At 42.7% G+C, this 25,190-nt stretch overlaps 1 protein-coding gene and 1 long non-coding RNA gene across 5 annotated transcripts in view; one reads left to right on the forward strand and one right to left on the reverse strand.

Annotated features, from left to right (window-relative positions):
* Positions 1-20,642, forward strand: part of PLEKHS1 (pleckstrin homology domain containing S1) — a 40,353-nt gene extending 19,711 nt beyond the window's left edge. For 2 of the 3 annotated variants that reach the window (XM_089898197.1, XM_022568717.2), the window contains 12 exons: positions 152-198; positions 5,862-5,950; positions 6,062-6,168; positions 6,497-6,631; positions 8,221-8,296; positions 9,183-9,299; positions 11,070-11,195; positions 13,667-13,782; positions 14,286-14,450; positions 15,168-15,269; positions 16,555-16,690; positions 19,439-20,642. In XM_089898197.1, coding sequence (XP_089754323.1) covers positions 171-198; positions 5,862-5,950; positions 6,062-6,168; positions 6,497-6,631; positions 8,221-8,296; positions 9,183-9,299; positions 11,070-11,195; positions 13,667-13,782; positions 14,286-14,450; positions 15,168-15,269; positions 16,555-16,690; positions 19,439-19,618 — 1,377 coding nt within the window. In that variant the 5' untranslated portion in view covers positions 152-170 and the 3' untranslated portion in view covers positions 19,619-20,642. Of the gene's footprint in view, positions 1-151; positions 199-5,861; positions 5,951-6,061; positions 6,169-6,496; positions 6,632-8,220; positions 8,297-9,182; positions 9,300-11,069; positions 11,196-13,666; positions 13,783-14,285; positions 14,493-15,167; positions 15,270-16,554; positions 16,691-19,438 lie in introns of all 3 variants that reach the window. The other variant, XM_022568715.2, reaches the window with a different exon arrangement.
* Positions 4,334-24,606, reverse strand: LOC111172298 (uncharacterized). Of its 2 annotated transcripts, none has more exons than XR_016388168.1 (3): positions 17,551-24,606; positions 16,613-16,789; positions 4,334-10,341 (listed from the first exon to the last, which is right to left on the reverse strand). It is a non-coding gene; the product is annotated as an uncharacterized LOC111172298 (long non-coding RNA). The 2 variants fall into 2 exon arrangements; XR_016388169.1 differs by having other exon boundaries at positions 4,334-6,088; positions 17,551-24,605.
* Between the last annotated feature and the right edge of the window lie 584 nt (positions 24,607-25,190).

Consider the following 25,190-nt stretch of genomic DNA (forward strand, 5'->3'; position numbering starts at 1 on the left):
TGGCTACTATCAACCTCAAGGGCAGAATGGGGAGAGGGGAGACGATAAGCCATCTGACCAACGTTGGGAGCACCATCCTGACGCTTGGTGATTGAGTGGCTAAGCCTATACCTTTGTTTGGGGACTAACGCTTAACCCTTCTTTTTGACAGGCGAGAACAGGCAGCCATAATGGAACCCAAACCTCGGAAGAGTTCAGGTACCCAAGGGACATATTCTCGGAAGGAAAAAACTCTATTGAAAATAATGATCCATTCCCGTCAAACTAACCAGGATACAGGAGATGGTTTTAGTAAGGATAATGGGTGGCACTTCTGCGACAATTATTCTTGGTGTGGAGAACGTAGCGGAGGCTATTAGATTCAGCTGATTATTTTGTAAGCGCTCACTTATCTAGAAATTCGGCATTTTCTGATTTTCATGGACCAAATGTTCCATTTGTTGCTGGGAGATGGTACTAACAGCAAACTATAGCCCAGAAAAGACTGGAGACTATTTCCTTAATTTTATATGAAATTCTCACTTGGAGACACTGCCAAAATTGTTATCAGGGCTTATTATGAGGATAGGTCAAGGGGTATTATTCAGATGTTCCTGCTTCATGCTCACATGCCTCGCTGTAGTTGATCAGTCAGAAGTTTAGGATGAACTAACTTAAAAATCAAACTATCTGATTCAATTCCAAAATGAGTATTTTTGAATATTTATTCAAAGCACCTATTATTAGTAAGTCACCGTGCTTCGTATTGCAGACGATGTACAGGTTAATTAAGAATAGTCATTCTCTCAATGAGTTTGTCATTTCATTGGGATATTAAGATAAACACATTCCAGTAGCTGTATTGGGAAGTTAAGATAGGCACATATGATCAGGCTATGATAGGTAAGTGCAAAATTCTGTAGAGTCTGAAGGGAAAAAAAGCACACGCGTCATTGAGCTGGCCCCTAAAGGCTGTATAGGGTTTTAAAAGAGATTGGGAAAGAGAGCACATCTCAGCAGAAAGGGATGGCATGACCGAAAGCAATGAAGTGGGTTCGAGGCAGGTTGTGTTCAAGGAGAATGTGGCTGTAAAATAGGAAGGACGGGGGGAGAACAGGAAAGTGGTGCTATATGGTGCCGGATATTGACCTCATATAACCAGCAACGCTTGAAGCATTTCAGCACGGAAGTGGTGTCATCAGATTTGCTTTTTGGATTGCTCATATTTTTAGAAAAATAGCTTTATTGTGGTATAATTGACATACAATCAACTGCACATATTTAAAATGAACAACTTGATAAGGTTGTGTGTATGTGCCTGGGAAACGGTCACCAGAGCGGGATAGTAATCACAGGCATCACTCCCAAAAGTCTTCTTGTGCCTGTTTATAATCCTTCCCTCCAGCACCCAATCCCACTCCCCGTTGTTCTGCTTTCTGTCACTCTAAGTTCGTTTGCATTTACTAGAGTTCATATAAATGGAATCATACTGTATGAACTCTTGTCTGGTTTCTTTCACTCAACATAATTCTTTTGAGATTCATCTATGTTGTTACATATATCAAGAGTTTTTGGTTTAGATAGTCAATTGAATTTTTTTTAATTAATTAATTTATTTATTTTTGCTGTGTTGGGTCTTCGTTTCTGTGCGAGGGCTTTCTCTAGTTGTGGCAAGTGGGGGCCACTCTTCATCACGGTGCGCCAGCCTCTTCACTATCGCAGCCTCTCTTGTTGCGGAGCACACGTTCCAGACGTGCAGGCTCAGTAGTTGTGGCTCACGGGCCCAGCTGCTCCGCGGCATGTGGGATCTTGCCAGACCAGGGCTCGAACCCGTGTCCCCTGCATTAGCAGGCAGATTCTCAACCACTGCGCCACCAGGGAAGCCCCGTCAATTGAATTTTTATGTCTTAAATAGTCAGATAAAAATTTCACATATTTATCCTTGCAGTTACCACTTCAGCATTCTTCATTCATTTGTATAAATTCAGATTTCCATCTGGCATCATTTCTTCCACCTGAAGGATTTCCTTTAACATTTCTTCTAATGCAGGCCTCCTGATGCTGAATTCTTTCAGCTTTTGCATGTCTGAAAATGTCTTGAAACTGCCTTCGTTTTTGAAATTTATGTTTGCTGCCTATGGAATTCTAAAATGACACTATTTTCCTTTCAGTACTTTAAATACGTTGTTCCACTGGGTTTTGATGTTGTTGTTTTGCTTGCGTTGTTTCTGATGAGAAATCTAATGTCACCCTTATTTTTTCTTCTGTACGCATTATCTCTTTTTTCCCTGACAGTTTTTAAGGTTTTTCTTTATCACTGATTTTGAGCAATTTGGCTATGATGTTCCTTGTTAGAGTTTTCTTCCTATATTTTGTGTTTGGGGTGCCTGACCTGCTGAGATTTCTGAGATAGTTTTCTTTAAATTTGTAAAATTTTCAGCATTATTTCATCAAATATTTTTTTCTGTCTCCCTCCCCCACTTCAGGGAATCCAGTGACCTGAAACTTGAAATTGTCCCACGATGCACCAGTGCTCTTTTGTGTTTGGGGTTCTTTTTTCACTCTCCATTTGTTTTAGTCCCATTAATCCCATCCAGTGTTGTTGTTGTTTTTTTGAGACATTGTGGTTTTCATCTCTAGAAGTTCACTTTGGATCTTTCTTATATCTTCTATATCTCTAACTTCCTGAATGTATAAAATACAGTTGATAATAACTGTTTTAATGAACTTCTCTGTTAATTCTAACATCTGTGTCAGTTCTAGGCCAGTTTTGAAGGATTGATGATTATCCACGTTATGGGTCATGCTTTCCTGTCTCTTTGCATGCCAGGTAACTTTTGATTGGTTGCCAGACCTTGCAAATTTTACCTTGTTGGGTGCTGGATATTTTTGTATTTCTATGAATCTTGAACTTTTTTCTGGGATGCAGTTAACTTCCTTGGAAACAATTTGATCCTTTTAAGACTTGCTCTTATGATTTGTTAGGTCTGGAGCAGTCCTCAGCCCAGAGCTAATTATTGCCCACTACTGAGGCAAGACCTTCCTGAGTACTCTACCCAGTCCCCCATCAATGATCATTTTTGCCAGTTTGGCTGGACGGAACTGGCACTTTTTCTGGCCCAGTGAGCACTGGGCACTCTTCCCTCTAACTTTTTCTGATGGTTCATTCTCTGGCCTTGGGTAGTTTCCCCACACACGTATACTGATCAGTATTCTTGAATACTTGAGGGGGACCCTGTGACTGTCTCTGGGATTCTCCCTCTGTGCGGCTCTTCCCTCTGTCCTATGAGCTCTAGCTGCCTTGATCTCCCTGAACTCTCAGCTCTGTTTCCTCCGCTCAGGGGTCCACCTGGGCTCACCTCAGTTCCCCTTTCCTGTGCTGTGGACTGGAAACTCCGCCAAGGAAATTGTAGGGCTCACCAAGTTTGTTTCCTATCTCTTAGGGATCTATGACTTTTATTGCCTATGACTAGTGTCCTGAAAACAACTAATTTATATATTCTGTATTTTTTGTGTGTTTCAGACAGGAGAGTAAATCCAGTTCCTGTTATTTCATCTTTGCCCAAAGTACAAAATTGGCCAGATTTGGCATTTACTCTCAGGGCTATGTCAAGGATGGTTTTGAAGATGCCAAGAATGGAATTAGAGGGTCAATCTAGACAGTTACCAAAGCAGTATAGTCAAAAACATATGCAGGCCTTGAATTCATGTGACTTTAATGTATTGAAATGTATGAAGGTCTTGAAGGCAGTGGTGATAGAACAGAGAGATAGGGGTGGATCCAGGAAGTAAAATGGACATGACTGATGACTGACTGGACAGAAGGGTGATGGAAGGGTGAAAGTTTAAGAGGACTCTAAGTGTTCTAGGAGGGGAGGCTAGATAGATGTTGGTGCCACCAAGTGATCTAGGGCACCTGAGAGAAAAGGATGAGAGAAAGAAGTTTATGGGAAATCGAGGTGGAGATGTTCAGGGCCAAAAATGATCTATCCAAGGGTGAAAATACTGAGATTTTGTCCTAGAAGTTCCCCTAGAGACTGAATTTTGCTGATCACATCCCTGGTATGGTGTTTAGCATGTTTCTCTGTTTTCTGTATTTCCTACAAATTGGATCTAGAGGGTTGATGAGGTTGTTTCAGTGTTTTTTGGTCAAGGCTAATCCATGGATGGTGTTGTCCATTGCTTTTAAAATAAATGCAAACTGTACCATGGTCTAGTGTCTACCAGGTGCTGCAGGATTCATCTGCAGCCTCATCTTATACCACTCTTCCTCTCTTACTCACTCTGTTCTCTTACTCCACTCTGTCTCCTACTGGGGAGACAGCCTCTCGGTAGCTCTAGGGAACCGCTCTGAAGAGGTAGGGGGAAACCAGCTTATGTATGACTTTTGGCTAGAAAATACATTCAGTCAAGAATACATCTCAGTAGGGCTTCCCTGGTGCCGCAGTGGTTGAGAGTCCCCCTGCCGATGCAGGGGACACGGGTTCGTGCCCCGGTCCGGGAAGATCCCACATGCTGCGGAGCGGCTGGGCCCGTGAGCCATGGCCGCTGGGCCTGCGTGTCCGGAGCCTGTGCTCCGCAATGGGAGAGGCCGTAACAGTGAGAGGCCCGTGTACCGCAAAAAGAAAAAAAAAAAAAAAGAATACATCTCAGTAAAAAATTGCTGTTAGTCACAAAGAACAGATACCTCAAGTTAATGATTTTAGTGCTCATCTATGTACGGGAAGTTGCAAGGATTTGGATTCATTAAAATTCTTCCTGAAATACCTCTGACTATCTATGGGGACTGTTTTTCTAGATCACAGAGTGCCGCATCCTGCTTTTCATCCTGAATTCCTCTCAGGGTGCACTGTCGGTCAGGGACTGCAGTGGCTACGATGCTCTTGGCTTTCCTTTATTTTTCACCTCCATTTTACAAATGAGGAAACTGAAATTTAGTGATTCAAGGTGTTCTGTAAGTATTTGTTCAGTAAATAAATCTGTGAATTTGTCCAAAGCCACACAACCATTAAATAAAGGAGCTAAAACTTTTTGCTTTTGTTTCCTTCTGTTTTTCTCTTTCCTTTTTTCTTCCTTGGTGGGAAGAACGGGGGCAGCAGGTAGAGCTGCTGCAGAAGGAGGAGAGGCAGGGAAGGTGAGGACGGCTGGCTGAGAATTACTGGATACGAGCATAATGTCTCCATCAGCTGTAGTACCTAATCTTCATTCTGTTTTCACTTAATAAAGCAGTGCTAATTCTTTAGTAAAGGCTGTCTTTTACCAAACCATGGATGAACTAGAACTATAGCCTGGATGTAAAAGCAAAACCAAGGTCTTCTTTTTAAAATAAATTTTATTTTAACAACATTAATTTTTTCTAGATAAGGAAAGTAGTACATATTTCTTGCAGACCTTTTCAAAAATATAGAAAAAATCAAAACTGCCTATACATGTCCATCCTTACAGAGAAGCAATTAACATTTCAGAAAGCTCCTATTTAACCACTTTCCCACCTTATTTTCAATAGCAGGTGGTTTTGCTTTTGTTTGGTAAGTCCAAGGTCAAGGCAGAATTATCTTGCTGCTGCGGCTGGTGGTTCAACAGGAAGGGAGACAAATCTTTGCTCACATCTAGAGAGCCACCGGCATCCGGAGAGCCAGACAGGTGTGAGCTGAATTAAAGAGCTTCTAAATGTCATCTGAACAAAGGTCCCGACAGTGGATGAATAAGAATCACACACTTGGTCCTGGGTTTTTTGTTCTCCTGGCCTATTATAGATGTGTTTTTCCATAACTGAATAATGTGAAGAACTTTCCAGCGGTAAACAGTGTTCTCCAATTGAAGCAGTTCTTCTCAGAAATTTATAGGGAACAGACTGAGTCCTGTTCACTTTCTTTTATTAGGCAAACAATTTACATTATATTATGAAAATGAAGTCTGCAAACAAGATTACTTTATTAAATCACCACCTCCTCAGCTTTTCTTCTCTGCAGTAAGTATTCACAAAGATTTAACAGGCCTCCCACCAGCCTCATGAGCATTTTTAAAATCCTTTCTCTTCCTTTGAGATTTAACTGAGATGCAAAATGTTTTCATTTTTCAGACCTCTTGGAAAAAGCGGCTTTTCATCCTGTCAAAGAGTGGGGAAAAGGGCTTTAGTCTTTCCTATTACAAAGACCATCATCGCCGAGGTTCTATTGAAATTGATCAGTGCGTATCCAATCAAGAAAATGTTTATAATAACAAATTCTAACGTGTTGCCTGCAAAATAGAAAAAAGATTAGAAAACGTTAATTTGTGGAACTAAGAGTCTAACTGAAATAGGAATTCTGAATTAAGTTTTAGGCTGAACAAAGTATTTTCAATCAGTGATAAACCAGATCTAAACTTATTTTCTAAAACTATTGGACAATTTTCAAAGTATTGATCAAACAGATCTAAAGTTTTATTCAATTTGAAACTTAATAAAAACCATTAGTCAATTTTTTCCTAATTTTGTATTTGCATCTGTTTAATACTTTATATCTATATCTAACAGAAGTTCCAGTATAGAAGTCGGCATCAGTAACCATGAAAAAATGCAATCTGTACAGAAGATGTTTAGCTGCCATCATGACGAAGTGATGTCGATCAGGGCCACTAACAGGGAATACTTCCTCATTGGCTATGACAGGTAAGTAGTAAGATAACACAGGGTGTCTCCTGTATGCAAAATAAAAAACAAACAAATAAACAAAAACATTTTAAACCGGTACACAATAAACATGCCTTGACTGGAAACCCATGGCCACAACCTTAAACACCATCTTGGCAGTCTTTATTATGTGTTAAAATACCTTGACAAATCACAGTATTCATTTCCTAGGGCTGCCATAGCCATGTACCACAAACTGGGTGGCTTAGAACAACAGAAATTTGTTGTCTAACTGTCCTGGAGACTAGGAGTCTGAAATCAAGGTGTCGTAGGCCATGGTTCCTCTGAAGGTTCTAGAGAAGATCTGTTCCAGGCCTCTCTCCTAACTTCTGGTAGTTCCTTGGCTTGTGGCAGCAAACCTCCAGTCTTTACATGGCAATCTCCCTATGTGCACGTCTCTACGTCCAAATTTCTCCTTTTTATAAAGACACTAGTCATATTGGATTGGGACGCCCTTCTCCAGTCTGACCTCATCTTAACTAATCACGTCTGCAACAACCTGACCTGACTTCCAAATAAGGTCACATTCTGAGGTACTGAGGATTGGGATTTCAACATGTGAATTTAGGCGGGGGACACAATTCAACCCATAACTGTCACCATCACCGCAGATACATTTTATGTACAAGAAACCAATACACTAACATCTACCCAAGGCACATATATTAGGGAGTGGCTATGCTCGTCCCTGAAGGAGTCTTCAGTTTTTAAGAGGGGCTCCTGGTGCTAGCGAAGATGGCAAATGGATGCTTTGTGGACGATTATCTGCCTGACAGAGAGGCTAAAGTTGGAGAAGGCAGCTGTACAGAGGAGGTGACAAATGCTCAAGCCCAAGTATCCATATGAAGAGATTTGATCTGCTGCAGATCAATCCCCAGGCGAAAACCTTTCTTTACAATTGTCTCGGGAGTCAATAGAAAGAAGATGTAATTTATATACATTTGTTCAAATACCTCCTTAAATACGTGCACTCCCTAAAGGGAGGCACATCTAAATAGCTACACCAAATGGCGCTGACAGGTTAAGGGGCCACTTAAGAACACAAAAGAAATCCGTTTCAAAGCCAAAAGCTCCAAACCCTGTGATTATACTGTTACTTTCCACTTTTCTTCCCATTTCTCTGAGCTTTGCTCACAGAGGTGGCATGAGGGTTAATTCTGGTGTGTTAGCATGGAGGTGGTAAGGATCCAAGGCGGGGGGGTGCATTTAAGCCACTCAAGAAAAAGATCCTGGGGCTTCCCTGGTGGCGCGGTGGTTGGGAGTCCGCCTGCCGATGCAGGGGACACGGGTTCGTGCCCCGGTCCCGGAGGATCCCACATGCCGCGGAGCGGCTGGGCCCGTGAGCCATGGCCGCTGAGCCTGCGCGTCCGGAGCCTGTGCTCCGCAACGGGAGAGGCCACAACAGTGAGAGGCCCGCGTACAGCGAAAAAAAAAGAAAAAGATCCTTATTTCCCTGGTACCTACCCCATTGCCTGTCCAATCTTAATAAAAGAATCCCCCTCCGGTTCAAAATGAGCGCAGGCGCCGTTGTTGCCACATGCCGGCTGAAAGTTTATTCCTATCAACAGGGAGAAGATTAAAGACTGGGTCTCTCTCTTGTCATCACTCTGCCGGAATATAAAAGCAGCACGCCAGAATACAGGGGTAACTATTTCACTGATAAAATAGCGGGTCACCCGAACAAAGCCCTCTTTCACAAGGAAACAATGTGAGCTATTTTTTTCCCCTCCTTAGCAACTGGCATTAATACAAGGAATAAATAAGTGAGAAAATGTACATCCTTGTTATTTTTATGACTAACAATAGAAAAAAATTATTTTGTGTTTTGCAAGAGAGCTAAAATACAGACACTTCAAATTTTCATTATTGGAGTAGGAGGAGTGAAAGCTAACTGTGGCATTTTTTAATAGTAGCGGAAACTACAGTATTTTCCATCATTGTTATTCAAGGTACATAACAGCTACCTTTGGAATGACTAAGTCCAGGGTGGTTTCTAAAAAACATGCTTTTTACCTATCTTATATTTTCAATATAAGGTTTCTTTGATGTAAGTGCCAGAAATTTTAAGTTGTTTATTTACTTCATAAGAACCTTTGCTAATTTACCTAAGTCCTTTCTTAGGACAGACCTTTATAAATGAAACTTTGGCCTCTAGGTATCGTTTTGACATTGTTTCTAGATTGTTCCATGCTTACAACAAAAGCAGAGGCCAAGGAGAAGGGAAAGCAAAGTGTGTCTACAAGTACTCTAATGATTAGAGTGAAGGGGTGGGGTACAGAGGGACACAGCGTTGAAAAGACAGGTTGAGGGAAACTTAGAGCATCTCTGAAGGCCATGCTGGGAGTCCTCAAGGGTTTTGGAACAGGAGAGACACAAGACCAGCTCTTGTCTAAACGGGAGAATGCTGGCCAGCAGTATAAATGTTAGTGGTCAAAGACTGGAAGCAGAGAGCCCCATGACCAGGCTGTTGCTTCATTCTAGACAAGAGATCAATCATGCCCTGATTCCAATATTCCTTTTTGATAAGCAGGAGAAACTCTCATTTGGTGATAGAAGGCCCTCTTCAGACCCCATCCCTCTCCTTGGTCCTTCCTGCACACCGGAGGCTGTCAGCACGACCACAGCAAGAAAAAGTCTTCCAGACATGGTAATCGGACTTACCTCTCTTAGGACGCCCTGCCTGGGAGCCAGCTGATGCTTCAGAAGTCAATGTATTTGACATCTTCCTCAAAGCCTAATCCACCAAAGAATGATTCTTAGTCCTATGATCTATCCTATATTTAGTCTGTTTCCCCTACCATCATGAGCCTTACTGCTTGCCCTGCCTACATCTAAATGTATTCATTCATTTTGGATGCTCTTTGATATGCATCCAGGTACATCGGGTATGTCGGGTGGAGATCCCCCCAGCTAAACAAAAGCCTGGATGGTAGCCTTTTCCCTCCTTTCACCAACAGGGCAAAGATTACTTCTGTAAAAAAAATTCCCCGAACACCACTTGACCATCTGTACTCCTGAGGCAAAGTCAGAGTTCTTATTATTTCCTATATTTACCCAAATCAGTCTTGCTTCTCTGTGTGTGTGTGTGACTTCATTTCTAATGAAGTCCATTGGAGGAAAAAAAAATAATACATTTGCCCCTTGAAAATGATTTGTAATTGTGCTTTCAGCTCTCTTGGATTTGCAATCTTCCCAATTCTGGATATTATTAATGAACAGGCTGAGTGGTTTTTTTCTTCTGCCATGGATGCTATTTTGTCCCTTAGAGATGTAACCACTGACTTTGCCTTTTCCCTGGGTACCAGGCACATCTTAATAGGGCATAGCCTCCTGTTTTATCTAGCTGGAAGCTCTCCAACTATTTTAAAAGCCTTATGTAGCATATCAAATGCACCAGGCCAAACACTTCATTTGGTACTTGTAGGAAAGGTGGTAGGAAATGGGGTTGAGAAAGATAACTCTTTTCAGTAAATGCCTCTAGCTTTTCACTCCTGTACCCCTTCTCCCTAGAGATAATATTATTGGTCATTTTGCCTTTTCATACTATGTATTCCAATCCAGTGATTTTCCAACCAGCTTCAGTTAAGAGAACCACCTACCTTGTTGGGGTTGTTGTTGCTGTTTCTAAAATAAAATGGGAACCCTTCCTCATCCCAGACTCAGCATGACCTGGCTTCGTGAACTTGGAGCTAGAAAAACGGACACAACTTAAATACATCTTTTTTTTTTTTTTAATCACTTTCTTTCAAGGACTTCCTAGAGAACATTCAGGGTTTTTTCAACACCCCCCCCCCCGCTTGCTCTAAGGCATTGTACTTGGAAGAACTGAATTGTACTTATAACAATTTTCCTGCCAGGCAAAGCAGCTACTTTGTACTGTCCTGTATCTATTAGAGAGGGAAGCAGTAATTGGTTGAACCTAGATCACCTTGAAGCCTACAATTCATACTATCACATGATCGATGCTACAAAATTGCATTGCTATGGAAACAGTAGAATTATATAAGCAGAACACAAAAGAGGAACACTGAGCGGAAAGGGAAAAGATGCAGTGCCTTGACCCTGGGCTAATTAGCTTCTCAGATGGCACGGAATGAAAACTAGGAAAAGATGAGGGTGGAGGATTCAGTGGCGGACCTTAGAACACCATCCACCGGAGAGAATTACTTGTTCTGAGTTACAGGACCCAATAATAGAGAAAAACCTGAAAGATGGGCTTATATTTTTATATCAGTGGTGACCCAGACTCAAGAAGCAAGTTCAAGTTGTGTGGGCTTCTAGATGTAACCTTGGAAGATCCTCGGATGTTCTCAACCCAATTAATCGATTATGCCTTCTCCAGAAAACATGTGGCTTAATTCTGTCTCTTGCAAAGACAAAGAAAAAGCATTAACTCTGTCTTCATCTCTTTATTCAGCATTTAATGGAAAAAAGGTCTTCAGGACTCAGAGAAGCTCATCTACCGCATGCCTTCTTGTCAGAGACCGCTCAAGATACAGAAGAAGAGAGTCATTATATTAATCCTCGAAGTATTCTTTTAGAGGTAACCCCTTCTGTTTACTAATCATTTACTCCTTCTACAAATATTTACTGAGCCCCTGCCAGGCACTGTTTCTGAGGCATTAGGCTGGTTTCAGAATCAGACACAGGTGATGTGCTCACAGTGTTGACACTTCAATAGGAACCAACCATGACACGAGGCAGAAAGGGCTCCATGCTGAAGAGAGATGCTCGTAAAATGCTCAGAGGGCATGAGGGGTGGTAGGCGGGGAAGCTGACTTCCAGACAGAGGCCAGGGAAAGTTCCATGGAATGACATTTGACCTTACATGATAGGCAAAATTTGGACTTGAGGGATTGATCTGGGGAGTCTTTCTGCATTCTAGGAAGAGATAATAATAATATGAGCAGAAACAACAATACCCTTGGGTGATAAATTGTGTGGCATATACCAACCAGTCTATTGATCATTTGGAATTCCCTACTGAGTGCCTTCTGTGTGCAAATCCTGTACTGTGCTAGGCATGGTGGCTACCAGAAAGGACCTGATATCACGCCTGCCCTCAGTGCTCACAGTCTTACCAGTTACCACCTGACAATGCTCCACCAGAGGCATGGTCAAAGAGCTCTGGAAGCAAACAACAAGGTCCTACTGTAGAGCACAGGGAACCATATTCAATATCCTGTGATATACCAAAATGGAAAAGAATATGAAAAAGAATGTGTGTGTGTGTGTGTGTGTGTACACACACACACACACACACACACATATACATATATATTGGGTTGGCCAAAAAGTTCATTTGGGTTTTTCTATAACAGCTTATGGAAAACCCAAACGAAATTTTTGGCCAACCCAATATATATATATATATATATATATATATATATATATATATATAGCTGAATCACTTTGCTGTACAGTAGAAATTAACACAACATTGTAAATCAACTGCACTTCAATAAAATAATACTTTTTTTAAAAAAATAAAAGAGCTCTGGAAGCAATAGAAATAAAGACACATTTTCTGTCTCCACTGGAGTCAGGGAGGGCTTCAAGACACAAAATGGCATTTGACAACATATATGATGAATAGTTCAGTTGAGCTCTAATCCAGCGTGAGTGGCATATTAGGGGGAAAAACCCCACAGCAACCAGAAAAAAGAGCCAGACCATAATGGGTCTTGAATGCCAAGTTAACTTCATGCTGCAGGCAGGACAAGGGGCAGTGGTGGCTTCTCAGTTAGGAAGGGGCAAAACCGAATTCTCTTCTAGTACTATTAACCCAGCAGCTATATTCAAGGTGGACAGTAGAGAGAAGAGAATGGAAATGGGAAGTAGGAAGGCAAAATTGGGGGGAGGGGGGCAGCATTTCCCAAACTGGGTTTTTCTATAAGATGGTGACGTGTTCATACATGAGACGCATTCTGAGGTGAAATAAGTTCTGGAAACACCAAATCAAAGTAAGTTACACAAGCTTCTTCACTGAAGAAGTCTCAGAACCTTTTTAGTATGCAGTGGTGCATTATAAATAGCCAAGCAGGATACAACGCACAGCATTCCCCAAGCTCATTTGACCACAGGACCCCGCTTTTCATGCCAGTGCTCTCTGGGACATGGTGACGGCAACTAGTCTTTCATGACAGTCCAACCAACCAGCCAGGTGGTACTGAGCGCTAGCTGTATGCCCGGCGTTTGCTAGGTACTTTACGAGATGCAAAGTCTAGTAAGGCAGATAAAACTAAGCTGGAAGACCACCACAAAAATTAAGTACAACACCGTGTCGTAGAAGTTCAGAGAAGGGAGAGGTTGGCAGTGGCTGAGGTGATCGGAGGGGGCTGTGGGACCTCAAGCCAGGCCTGAATACAGCTTCATTAGACAAAAGAGAAAAGGGGAAGAAAACTGCATGAAATGGGCACTAGAAGAACACCATTTGTAGGGGCGTAGTGGGAGGGCTGGCTTGACTGGAAAGAAGTGTTCCAGTGATGGTTCATGGTTAATTTGTTAGGTAGGCAATTGGAAGCCCTTAGGGTTTTTGAGAAACCATTGCCCCAAATGACTTAGTTCCAACAAGCTAGTGGAGAATCCCCAGAGGACAGTATTTTCTAGAATCCTTACAGCCCCTTGAAGTAACTTGACTGCCTGTGAGCAGAGTAGCCCGAGGCCAGCTGTGCACTATGTCGGAGCCTTTGACCCACTCAGGTGTCGTGATTTTATAATAGTATCGGTTGGGCAAAAGAGTTCATGTCATTAAGTGCCTAGTGATGAAACAGAACAATGGACAGCAATTTACTCCAATAGGACCCTTGTATCAGGAACGTGGGGAATCCTAGAGAAGAAAGCAGATTTGGAGTCTGCCAGAAGCTTTACTGGTTCATTCCCCCAGAATGAGCACCACTGTTCATCCAATGGTAGACATACCATTTCAGGGACCAGAGCCATAAGGTAGTGGGTGACAAGGTACCTGGCTTATTGATAGACTCACATCCTTACGTCTCTGCCTCTTGTCTATAGCTGGATAATATTACTGCTGCCAGTAATTCTGGTGAACCCATTGAACCCATTGGACCTGGTAGTCCAGACCAGGTCTCCAAGGCAGTTGAGTGTCATTACATGTCCATGAAATCCTGGTAAGTAAAACTGCCATACCTTAAAATTTGATCTTAGCTAATGTATTGTTCTAGAACAGTTGCTGCCAGATCATTTAAATCGTTGATATAATAATACAAAAGCATTACCATAGACCAAGCTCAACACGCCATTCAGTCATCTCAAAACAAGTGAACGTGAGAATGGTTTCTCTACCCATAGAAAACCATTAGTGACATCCTGGGGACATTTTCTGTCTCCCGGGGCAGTTCTTTTCTATTTTGCATTTACGTCTCTCACACGCTCACTTTGTCTCTCCAAACCCTCCCAATGTAAAGGGCTATTTTGGTCCCATGTCCATTTTTAGAAGGAAAGTTTATTGGATTTGGTTCTAACTGTAGCTGGGATTCTGATGGTTGGACATACTTCAAAACCTTGTTAGTTTTCACATGGCTGTTAGCTACTTAAATCTGATTCACACACCACGGAAAGCTGTAAATAGATAATGCTGAAAAAGGGTTTGTGTTAACTTCTTGTACTCTAGTGTTTCCGAAGAGTCGTCCCATAAGTCTGCTGATGGCAAAGAGGAATCCCAGACCCTGGCAGATATCCTGAATGGGGAGCTTCACCCACAAGAACAAGGCTCAGGAACAGGCTCTTGTCTTTCACCTGCCAATACGGAAGCGCAGATCACGAATGACAAAAAGGGGTCGGCCTCACTAAGTGTTGTGCAATTGTCTATACTAATCAAGTAAAGTTCTCATTTCTTAAATTTTATGGGTCCGTAGAGCAAGGCAGGCTTCCATTTGTACTCAGAATTCACATTTTAATCTCCAACTCAGCCAAGAATCTGTCCAGCTTGCCCTTCTCACTGATACAGTAACCAAGGACAGTGAATACCAGAGTTGGAAGTGCAGCGAGCAGTCCCCTGGGCTGTGAGTGGCATTTTCAAATACTTTAAAAAATTCTGTTCTTTCAGGTTCTGGTACCTTGGATCACCCTGACCTGGGTTGTATATCACCCAGATTTTACTATTAAAATGACAGGCATGCAAGTCACATGAGGTTTGGTTGTAGACTAGGCTGGAGAACTTTCAGGTTTTAAATGATGCCAAGAACATTTGATGAGATCGTTCTCAACTTTAACTCTTTTCAATGTCTCCTTCTGTGGAGAAGTGTGCAAACTGACATGATATATAATGAACTTCGTCCATTTTTTACTCCTTTTCCATTGTCTACCATCGCTACCACATCCCAAGGGGGTGGAGGAGGGCATTAACGAGTAACTTAAATTCTTATCCTTCTCCAAATGTTTTGGACAATCTTTAATGGCATAATACCGTCTCAGATGTCGGAAGCCAAAGTCCATTCAGAAGGTACAGTTCAGAGCCAGAGAGAGTCGCCTGACTTTTACAAATGTCTTGTAGTAACATCCCCGATGAAATCCAAGTGGAGAAGCTGAACATGTTCCTTTCTCCTCCTGACATCATAAACCATCTTGCTCTCAGAGAAGCTGCAGGACAGATATGGTAGGTAGGAGATTTGAGGGTTACTGATTATAAATGGGGTTGGATGATATGAAGACAGTCATTATATCCTGAAGCACTGTATGTGGCAAAACTGCCTGGAGAACTCGGACTCTCGTGCTGCTGTTGTCACAAAACGTCTTTGATTGAGGCAGAAATAAGGATACTGTTGTATAGGAGGGACAGCTGGGAGATAGGTGGGTATAGGAGGACCCAAAAGTCCAGGAGGCACTAAATTTCTGATTTTTTGAAAGTGAGGAAAAGTGGGCAGGAATACGTATCGTCCAAGGAAATCATTGCCAAACAACGAGCAGTGAGTATTTGATGAATGAAGTCAGTGAGGTCAACAAGAATCTAAGGTCTAAAAGAAAATGGCATACCAGGGTCGAAGACTTCTAGACATCACGTAAAAACCTGCTGGTCAGGGACTCAGACACAGAAGATTGTGTGGCAGAGAATTTTCTTAGAATGATCACTGTTTGTTTGATTCTACATTCTTTTAAAGACCTTGTAATTCATTTTGATGGAAGATTACATTTTTAGAATAGAAGAAAGCTTGTTAATGTAAACATCACACATCAATTATAAGTTCTGTAAGAGGGCAGGAACCACAACCTGCCATTTTTCCAAACTTCCCACAATCTAAGGCTCAAAACATATTTGACGGAAACTATGGACTCCTCTACACCTGAGCTTGCTCATCTAATAATTCATCTATTTTTGCATGACATATTCACTGTGTGCTCACTTTAAATACTGGGTTTTTCCGTATCGTCTTACGGAAAAACCGGAACGAACTTTTTGGCCAACCCAGAACGTAACATCTTCTGTTTATGGGGTTATAAAAAAACATTTTTTTTAAGGTGGTTCCATACTTCTGGGGTCTCAAAGCCGTTGAAAAAGACAGCTGCATAAACAAGTAAATATAAAATGCATTTGATCTGAGTATACAATAAGCGAGGGGCTCAGACAATGCAGTAGAAGTCCAGAGGCAGAAGAGATTAATTAAGGTAAAGGAAGGGTAATGTAGGAGGGCTTTGGAGAGGCAGTGTCATTGGAGTTGGAGTTTGGAGGAAGACTCAGGCTCCAAGAGTAATGATAGAGGAAAGAAAATTCCAAACAGAAAAAGAGAGTTCGACTACTTCAGATGTAGCGCAATATAGCTAAAGAAGCTAGTAATAGTAGTGGTAGAATAGAGTGGGGAGCCCCATCTGTATCTCCATCTGTGCCCCGCACTCCCAGCAAGCACCGTCTCACTCTTGTGTTGGATGCTGTACCCCCGTTGCAGTGTGGCTCAGTGGGATGGCCCCCCGCACCTGGGATGCTTATTTTTTCACGGAGATCACCTTTTGGCCGTGAATGACCTGAAGCCCCAGAGCCTGGAGGAGGTTTCCTTGTTTCTCAGCCGGTCCATCGAGAGGGAGGTGAGTCCTGCTGATTGGCCCTGGTCAGGGCAAGAAGGAACAAGATCAAGGTCTTGGATGGTGTCTGAACAGTGCTGTGCTCTGAAGACAAATGAGACTCTGCAATCCGCAGCCACCATATGTAAATAAGAGAATAAGCAGTGTAAATAACACTTCATAAGATACTTCTAAATAACAAGAATGTTATTTTAGGACCCTTTTAAAATTCTTTTGTATCAAGTAGTATTTGGAGGGAGCAGTGGGCTAGGAGACTGAACGGCTGGGTTCAAGACCTCAGATGCAGCATGACATGGCAAAAAAGAGCTTGCAATGGAATCAGGCAGGCTCAGTGTTTACATCCAACCTCCTTTAACCAAATGGTGCCTCAATCTTCTCTTCTGTAAAATTAGGGATAATGATAATGCTAGTTATTGGAGAATTAAATGAGATAATATATAACATGCTTACAACAGTGACGGGCACATATTAGGTGCTCAGTATGGTTACTATTACTTCTTGTACTATCGGCTGGGGAATGCTGAACACGTTTAGCTTTTTTTTTTTCTTTTTGCTGTTCGTGGGCCTCTCACTGTTGTGGCCTCTCCCGTTGCGGAGCACAGGCTCCGGACGCGCAGGCTCAGCGGCCATGGCTCACGGGCCCAACCGCTCCGCGGCATGTAGGACCAGGGCACAAACCCGCATCCCCTGCATCGGCAGGCGGACTCTCAACCACTGCGCCACCAAGGAAGCCCCCAGGTTTGGCTTTTTAAGCCTCCATTTCCAAATCTTAGAAATTGACATACCTTCCTCGCAGACTTATTGTAAGAATTATAGTGAACGTGCGACTATGGACCGAGTACGCATGTCGTTAAAAGACTCACCGTGTTTCTGCCTATTAGTGCCGTCTCCATATCGTTAACTCCTTTCCTGGTCTATTTTTATTTCTGACATGCCACTTGACCTTGGGAAAGTCACTTCCTTCTCTGACAAGTCAGTTTCAGTTTCTTCTCTCTAAAGTGAGAGAGGGTTGGTTTTCAGACTGTACTTCTTGGACCCCTAAGACCAGGACAGGAGGAGAGGGGAGGGAGAGGACCGTGTTCTGGGCTTCGGCTAGTGACAGCAGTGTATGTTCCTCATTTTTTCACGTTGGAACTTCCTGTTACCTCACCTCGAGGAAACACTAACTTGGCTTAGAATTTCTGAAAACCACAGTACAGGAAGATCTCTCAAATTTCTTCCAGCTCTGAGAGTTTATAATTAAATATGTCTTATCTCTTCTGCATCACACAATAACTTTGTTGGTTAGACAAATTGTACTACCCCTACTATCTAAATGGGAAAACTTAGTAAGAATGAGGGAGTTGTCTAAGATACATAAATAGTGTTAGAGCAAAAGGACTCATTCATTTCTTCACTCACTCACCATTTATTGAACGTCTATTGTATGCTGTATTCTCTGCTAGGTCCTAGAGCCACAAAAATGGCCTCGGCCTGAGCTCAAGGAGCTTACAGATTAGTGGATAAAACAGGTATATTATGTGCTAGTTACAGGTGCAGTATGTGCCTTGAGATACGAACAGAGGACCACGGAATCACAGAGGAAGAATGAAGTTAATCTATTTGAGGGAGGCCAGAAAGGTGTCTCAGAGAAGGGGATGCTTGACTTGGGTTTTGAAGACTAGGGTAGGAGTTTGTGTGGTGGCAAAGGGAAGCTTTCAGGAGTCCAGCCCAACGCTCTAGTAACTGTAATATATTTCCTCTGCCAAAGACCCATGCTGCGGCCAAGTGTTCAATATAATCTTCTGAAAGTTACCAAACAGTACGCTTATCCAGAGACCTAGGCATCAGCTCTGAAGCCAAGAAAAGGGTTTTTGCCTGGGAGCAGATCCAGGAGGAACTCCACCTGGGTGTTGCTGACTGCAGTTTATCAAGACTGCCTTCTAGATTGTGGAGTCACTTGCATAAGAGGGACTGACAGCATTTCTTTTGGGCTCATTCTGCCTGACCCCCTTTCTCCTAGATGCTATTGAGAAATACATGTGTTCACCAATATGATTATTTGAAGATCAAAAAACTCCCCAACTTGCCCACCACCCCTACCATTCCTGATCTATTTCTTTATGTTAAAAACAAATATCCAGTCCTTTTAAAAATTCAAATAGCTGGTCCCTGAAAGGAAAAAGGATAGTGGAAGATGGGAAGATATGGAACGAAAGGAGGGGCAGTCAAAGGCCCCTAATGTTTTACAGCAGCTGAACCAAGCAGATGTACTTTCCATCCTTGAGAATGAAGTTGACAGAAATGGGAATTTGGGGTGAGCGTGGGTAGGGACAGGAAGGGGAGAGAATGTGAGATTTTAAAAGGAGGGGGAGGAGATGTGCATGGGAAAGGGGAGGAGATGCTAGATTGCAGGAGAAACACATAGAACTTCAGTCTCCTCCCAATTTTGTCAGGGGCTGGTCCTGTCTGGTGGTCTTATTTGGATTCTCTTGTTTCAAGAGGCTTTTTGTTTCTTGGTACAAATGGGCCCATCTGGACAGGACTGATGTACTCTGGAATCTGCCCTAAGGGCTCAGGCCAGTGGAGGCCAGAGAATAAAAATCCATCTTCCACATTAATATATCAATATAAGTCATCCTGGTTTTTTCCGGCCCAGATTTTCCTCACAACCAGCTTCAAAGGGTGTGAATGAGGACAGACTGACACTGAGAACCAACAGTCCTAAAGATAGTCTTTAGTCATTTAATGTTCTTCTTTCTTGTGTTTTAGAAAGTAAAACTCACCATCGCTCGGATCCCAAATTCAGAGAAATTCCACGCAATAGCCTGTATGTGCCACTTACCAGACCAAGGTATTAAACCTTCTAAACTGGATACGTCTGTACTGGAGAGGACACTGGAGAGGAGTCTAGCCATTAAAAAGGGTCAGCAGAAAGGATCTGGAGAGTAACGTGCTGGGGCCCACTGCCGACAAGCGAGGATGGGCCCCAGACTCTGTGCTGAGCTCTGCCCCTCACCGCTGTGTGATAGCAGGCAGTCAGCACAGCTCTCTGAATTTCTCCATCTGCATCTTAACAATGGGAATAACCATCCCATCTCTGGCTATTGCGTCAGGGATGTTGAGAGGCCCAAGTGGGATGATAACTATGGAACACAGTGAAAATGTAAGGCCTTATTATCTCAGACTTTGTCCCAAACACCACAGACTGAGATTGGGTAAGCTTCTCATCTAAAATGTGCTGTGTGTTCTGTGAGGTCATGGTCCACACAGTCTCTTCTTTGTTAGGGAATGGACAGTTGGAAACATTCATTTCGGGAAGCCAAGATTCCCGAGAGAGATGTGGTACCGTATCAGCCTTCCCAGACACCTCCCGCTATTCATCACATGCAGAATGCTAAGACACAGTGACTTCTTGGATTCAACAATCATCTTGTTTTCTTAAAGACCAAGGAACAATTTTAGAAGTCGAAGCAATTTTAAGGTTATATCCAGCAAAGTTTGCTTGCTCTACAAGTAATAAGGGAACTGCTTAGCACTTCTAAGTTTGAAAGTTCTTAACTAATTGATGCATTAACTCATTGATCCTAAAAGGCCGAAAGGATCAATTCTTTTTTCATAAATAAGACAACAAATGCAGAGAACTAAAGGATGAATCAAGGATGGGGGAACGGTAGAGCAAAAGAGGCCTTCGGAAAATAGATCTTACTGTGTTGCCATTTCACACGGGAAGAAATCAAGGCCTCAGACATTTAATGATATATTTTCTTCATGGCTCCTGGTTTCATAGCTATTTAGTGGCAGAACCAAGAATCTAAAACCAGCTCTGAGAAACAGATGTCCTGATCTTCACTTTGTATTTGGATTTAGATTTGAAAAGACCTTCAACACACAGATGAGACACTCAAATGTAGTTCATTTTCTGTTATCTAGATTGTACACAAAAGTATTAAAAAATTTTCATTTGCATGCCCTATTGGACCTACTGTTTCTTTTTCTTTTTTTTTTTTTTTGGTAAAGCTAGATTGGAGTTAAGACTCTACTTTTTTCCAGTTTTATTGAGATATAATTGACATATAACATTGTATTAGCTTAAGGTATACTGTATAATGATTTTATATGTGTATATTGACCTACTGTTTCTACTTCTAGAAATTTATCCTACAGAAACACTCACACAAATACACAAAGATATCCGTAACAACAACAACAAAAATCCTTTGGGAACTGCTTAATTATGATGACTTCATATAATTGAACATTCTGCAGATGTTCAAGGTTCTACATGAATGATTAGGAAAGATGTTCACAATCTCTTAAGAATGACAGAAGCAAGTTGCAGTTAGTAGGTATAACATCATCCCACATTTACAAAAATAAATGACTGGTGTTGGTGCATATAAAATTTTCCCAACCCTGGGCTTCCCTGGTGGTGCAGTAGTTGATAATCCACCTGCCAATGCAGGGGGCACGGGTTCGAGTCCTGGTCTGGGAAGATCCCACATGCCGCAGAGCAACTAAGCCCATGTGCCACAACTACTGAGCCTGCGCTCTAGAGCCCGCGAGCCACAACTACTGAAGCCCGCACACCTAGAGCCCATGCTCTGCAGCAGGAGAGGCCACTGCAATGAGAGGCCTGCACTCTGCAGCGAGGGATAGCCCTCGCTCGCCGCAACTAGAGAAAGCCCACCCACAGTGACGAGGACCCAACGCAGCCAAAAATAAATAAATAAAATAAAGAAATTAAAAAAAATTTTTTCTCAACCCTAACTGGGGAGAGAAATCCCTCCCTCACAGGGGTTGTTATGATGTTGAAATGGATGATGTACAAACAGCCCCTGACACATTGCCTGATATGGAGTAAGCACCCAGTAAAGGTTAGTTATACTGCTGCTGCTAAGACAATACCATTTTTTGTCTAGAAGAACATACATCAAATTGTCGATAAGAATCATCTCTGAGAAGTGTGATCACAGTTGGCCATTGGGGGGAGGCATTTCTATAATGTTCGAATTTTTCTCTCTCTCTCTTTTTTTAACTATCAGCACATGTCACATTTATAATGAAAAATAAATACAGGTGTGGTAAATAATATATATATAAACATATTTGTATATTAAGCCTTCATAAGTAGAAACCAAGCCACCTTAGTGAAGGAAACTTAAAAATATATCAAGGTAAGTCAGAAAGAGAGAGACAAATACCGTATGCTAACACATATATATGGAATTTAAGAAAAAAAGAATGTCATGAAGAACCTAGGGGTAAGACAGGAATAAAGACACAGACCTACTAGAGAATGGACTTGAGGATATGGGGAGGGGGAAGGGTGAGCTGTGACAAAGCGAGAGAGAGGCATGGACATATATACACTACCAAACGTAAGGTAGATAGCTAGTGGGAAGCAGCCACATAGCACAGGGAGATCAGCTCAGTGCTTTGTGACCGCCTGGAGGGGTGGGATAGGGAGGGTGGGAGGGAGGGAGATGCAAGAGGGAAGAGATATGGGAACATATGTATATGTATAACTGATTCAATAAAGCAGAAACTAACACACCATTGTAGAGCAATTATACTCCAATAAAGATGTTAAAAAAATATATATATATATCAAGGTAAAACTGTCTGGGAATCAGCAATGGGGTGGGTACACTGCTCTGAAGCCCAGAGGTCCTTCTCCTGTTTTGCTCAGACGTCTAAGCTGAGATGGATAGACAAGCACTAGCTCCCAGGCCCTTCAGTTCTGCACTGAGTGGAAGAAGAGCCTGAAGACTAAGGTGCTGAAGCGTTTACGTGGCTCACGGAGGTGCTGGGAGAACACAGGACTCCTGGCTCCCAGTCCGTGCTCTCCCCTGTGTAATGAGGGTAGAGAGGCTGCTCCTGGCCCTCTCTTCGTCCCAGAACGTTCCACCTGCAGCTGAACCATCTGGGATACCTGTTACGAAGATCCTGCTCTAGGGGCTTCTCCCACATGAGCAGTTTGTTCCCCAAAGGAAGTCTCAGGGCAGATTTCAAGATCTCCCACAACCCAAAGGTTCTGATTTGGTAGTTCTGTTGTGGGGCCCTGGAATCTGCCTTCTAACAACCAGGTGACTGGACTGCAGGTGGACCAGGGAGCACTTCTGGGGAGCATCACCCCCCAGGGTAACAGGGAGAGGCTGGTGTATCTTCTGAGAAGCTACAGGACACGGAATATGCACGAGGGTGATTTTGAGAGGAAAAGGCCCTTCGTTTTCAACAGTTCTGGAAGAGGCTGATGACAACTACCCCTCCATTCCCCTTCCAGAAAGGAACCCTGTGCCTGAGCAGAGAAGCCTGGTTTCCACTCTGCTCTCTGCCACTGGGGAGTGGCCCCAAGGAAAGCTGGTGACTGGCCCAGAAATCTGCTAAGCGAGGCATCTGTCCCACACCCAGCTTTTTGTTACTCGGCCAAGAGAACTGTAGGACAGCCTGCTGAGAGATGGGGGCAAGTCTCAAGGCCAAGGCGAAAAGGACATGTGCCTCACAGACATGTAATTCATCAGAGCAGAGAGGGTAGGATAGACCCTCCTCCCACTGTGCACCCCCCACCGCATCCACACCCATCCTCGGTGCATAGAGTCATCTGTGACCTTCCTCTTCCAGAGCTGCCCTTGTTGTTCATTCCAGCCCGATTCCAGATGGACGAACATGAGTGAAGGTGGAGCTGGGGGCTGCAGAGTGATGAACCCAACCGTCCCTGCAAGAGATAGCCCTATTCTGGGCATATTTCTGGAGGAAAGGAGGTAACGAGAATGGATTATAAGCTAGTCTTGGCCATCATATAACCTAGGCCTGAATCTGGGGCACTTCAGTCTTGCTGGGGAAGAAACCAGAGCTGGCAATGTGAAGAGAATTACCTGGGCTCCCCAGCTCCACGTGGCCCCTCCAGCTTGCAGGTTGACATCTTTTCTGCCCTTGCTCAACCTTCCAACAGGGCATTTGGAGCTGCTACCTCTCAGCCACTCCCTCTTCCTAATGGTTGCATCATGCCTCTAGGACAGGCCTCAGAGGGTGTCTGTGTCTTTCCACTTTGTTCTTTCTGCTGAGGATACAAACTATTCAGAGTGAAACCTAAACAGCAGCTGGTAAGACATGCAGTGGACATGCAGGGCCAAATACATCTATCCTGACTCAAAGCTGCTGACATATTAGCGTGGATTCCAGAAAGGCGCTTACATAGATGTGGGTGCGTTTGTGGGCATGTTGATGGGTTGGGGGGTGGTGGAGAAGACAGGTGGGAGCAGCAATAATTCTTTAATCAGCTGAGAAGTTGAAGCACTCAATCTCCCCACCCCTACCCCTTTCTCTTCAGGGCTTGTGCCAAGTACTTTCCCTTAGGATGAGAAGGGGGATTTAAACTGTCATAAACAGGCCCAGAGGGAGAGGGCTTTCAGATTCAGAAGCTGGATTAACTTAGATTTCTATCCTGAAGTTGAATACACAGACATGCAGGAAATGTGTTTTACTGAAAAATCTCTTTAAAACATCTGAGTTGATGAAGTCTTTGTCTAATGATCAAGAATCTGGAAGGACCTCCGGAGCCATTCTCCATATCAACTCTGGCTAGATGGTTCTGGATATCTAAGGGTTTAAGTGAACTTTGCACTCACAGGACTGGACTCTGGAGCTGGGCTGCCCAATTCAGTAGCCACTAGCCACATGTGACTTAAATTTTTAAACTAATTAAAATTAAATAAAATTTAAAATCTGGTTTTGCAGTTGTACTAGCCACACTGGAATCGTTCGGTAGCCGTATGATGGTAACTGGCTACAGTACTGGGCAGCACAGATGTAGAATATTTTCATCATTGCAGAAAGTTCTAGTGTATAGCCCTGCCCTAGAATGTTAAACCCCTCAGAGGGGAACAATTCACACCTGCCTTGCTCTCTACCATATTCCTAGCACGTAAATACATTGCACTGCTCACAACAAGGGCTAATAAATACATGTTAAAAGAAGGAATCACTAAATGTGGGGTTAAATACCAATTCACAAGCATTATTCTAGTTCGTTAATGGTTTCAAATAAAATATACATATCAATGACTTTTATAACTTTTTTTCTTTTGGTATGGGGTCAGATCCAATTAATTTAAAAGCCAACCTGTGGGCCTTTTTAATGTAAGCTGTTTTCTCAACAATTAACAGGTTTTTATGGACTAGTCAACATTGACTTGGGAGCTCTCCTGGGGACACAAAAGAGATACAAGATCTAAAACTCATTAACAAGAGCTTATGACATAGTAAAAAAAGAGGAAAATGATCAAACTGTGATCTCTTGTTTACCTGATGTCATTTGAGAGGTCACCCTCCCCTAGTTTAAATTTTAAATTACGTTCATCATAATCTTTCTGAAATTTGTTAACACTCTCTTGCCTTCTTAAACTCTTCTTACTCAGGGTCATGGTGATGGGCATTATTTTACCATACTCTAAGTATTTTCTAAGAAGTACTGGGACATGGAAGACAATTACATATATACACACACACACACGCACACACA

Source organism: Delphinapterus leucas, chromosome 16 (genome assembly GCF_059928025.1).
Source record: "Delphinapterus leucas isolate spDelLeu-1000000601 "Yukka" chromosome 16, BTC_Dleu_Yukka2, whole genome shotgun sequence".
NCBI classification, from domain to species: domain Eukaryota; kingdom Metazoa; phylum Chordata; class Mammalia; order Artiodactyla; family Monodontidae; genus Delphinapterus; species Delphinapterus leucas.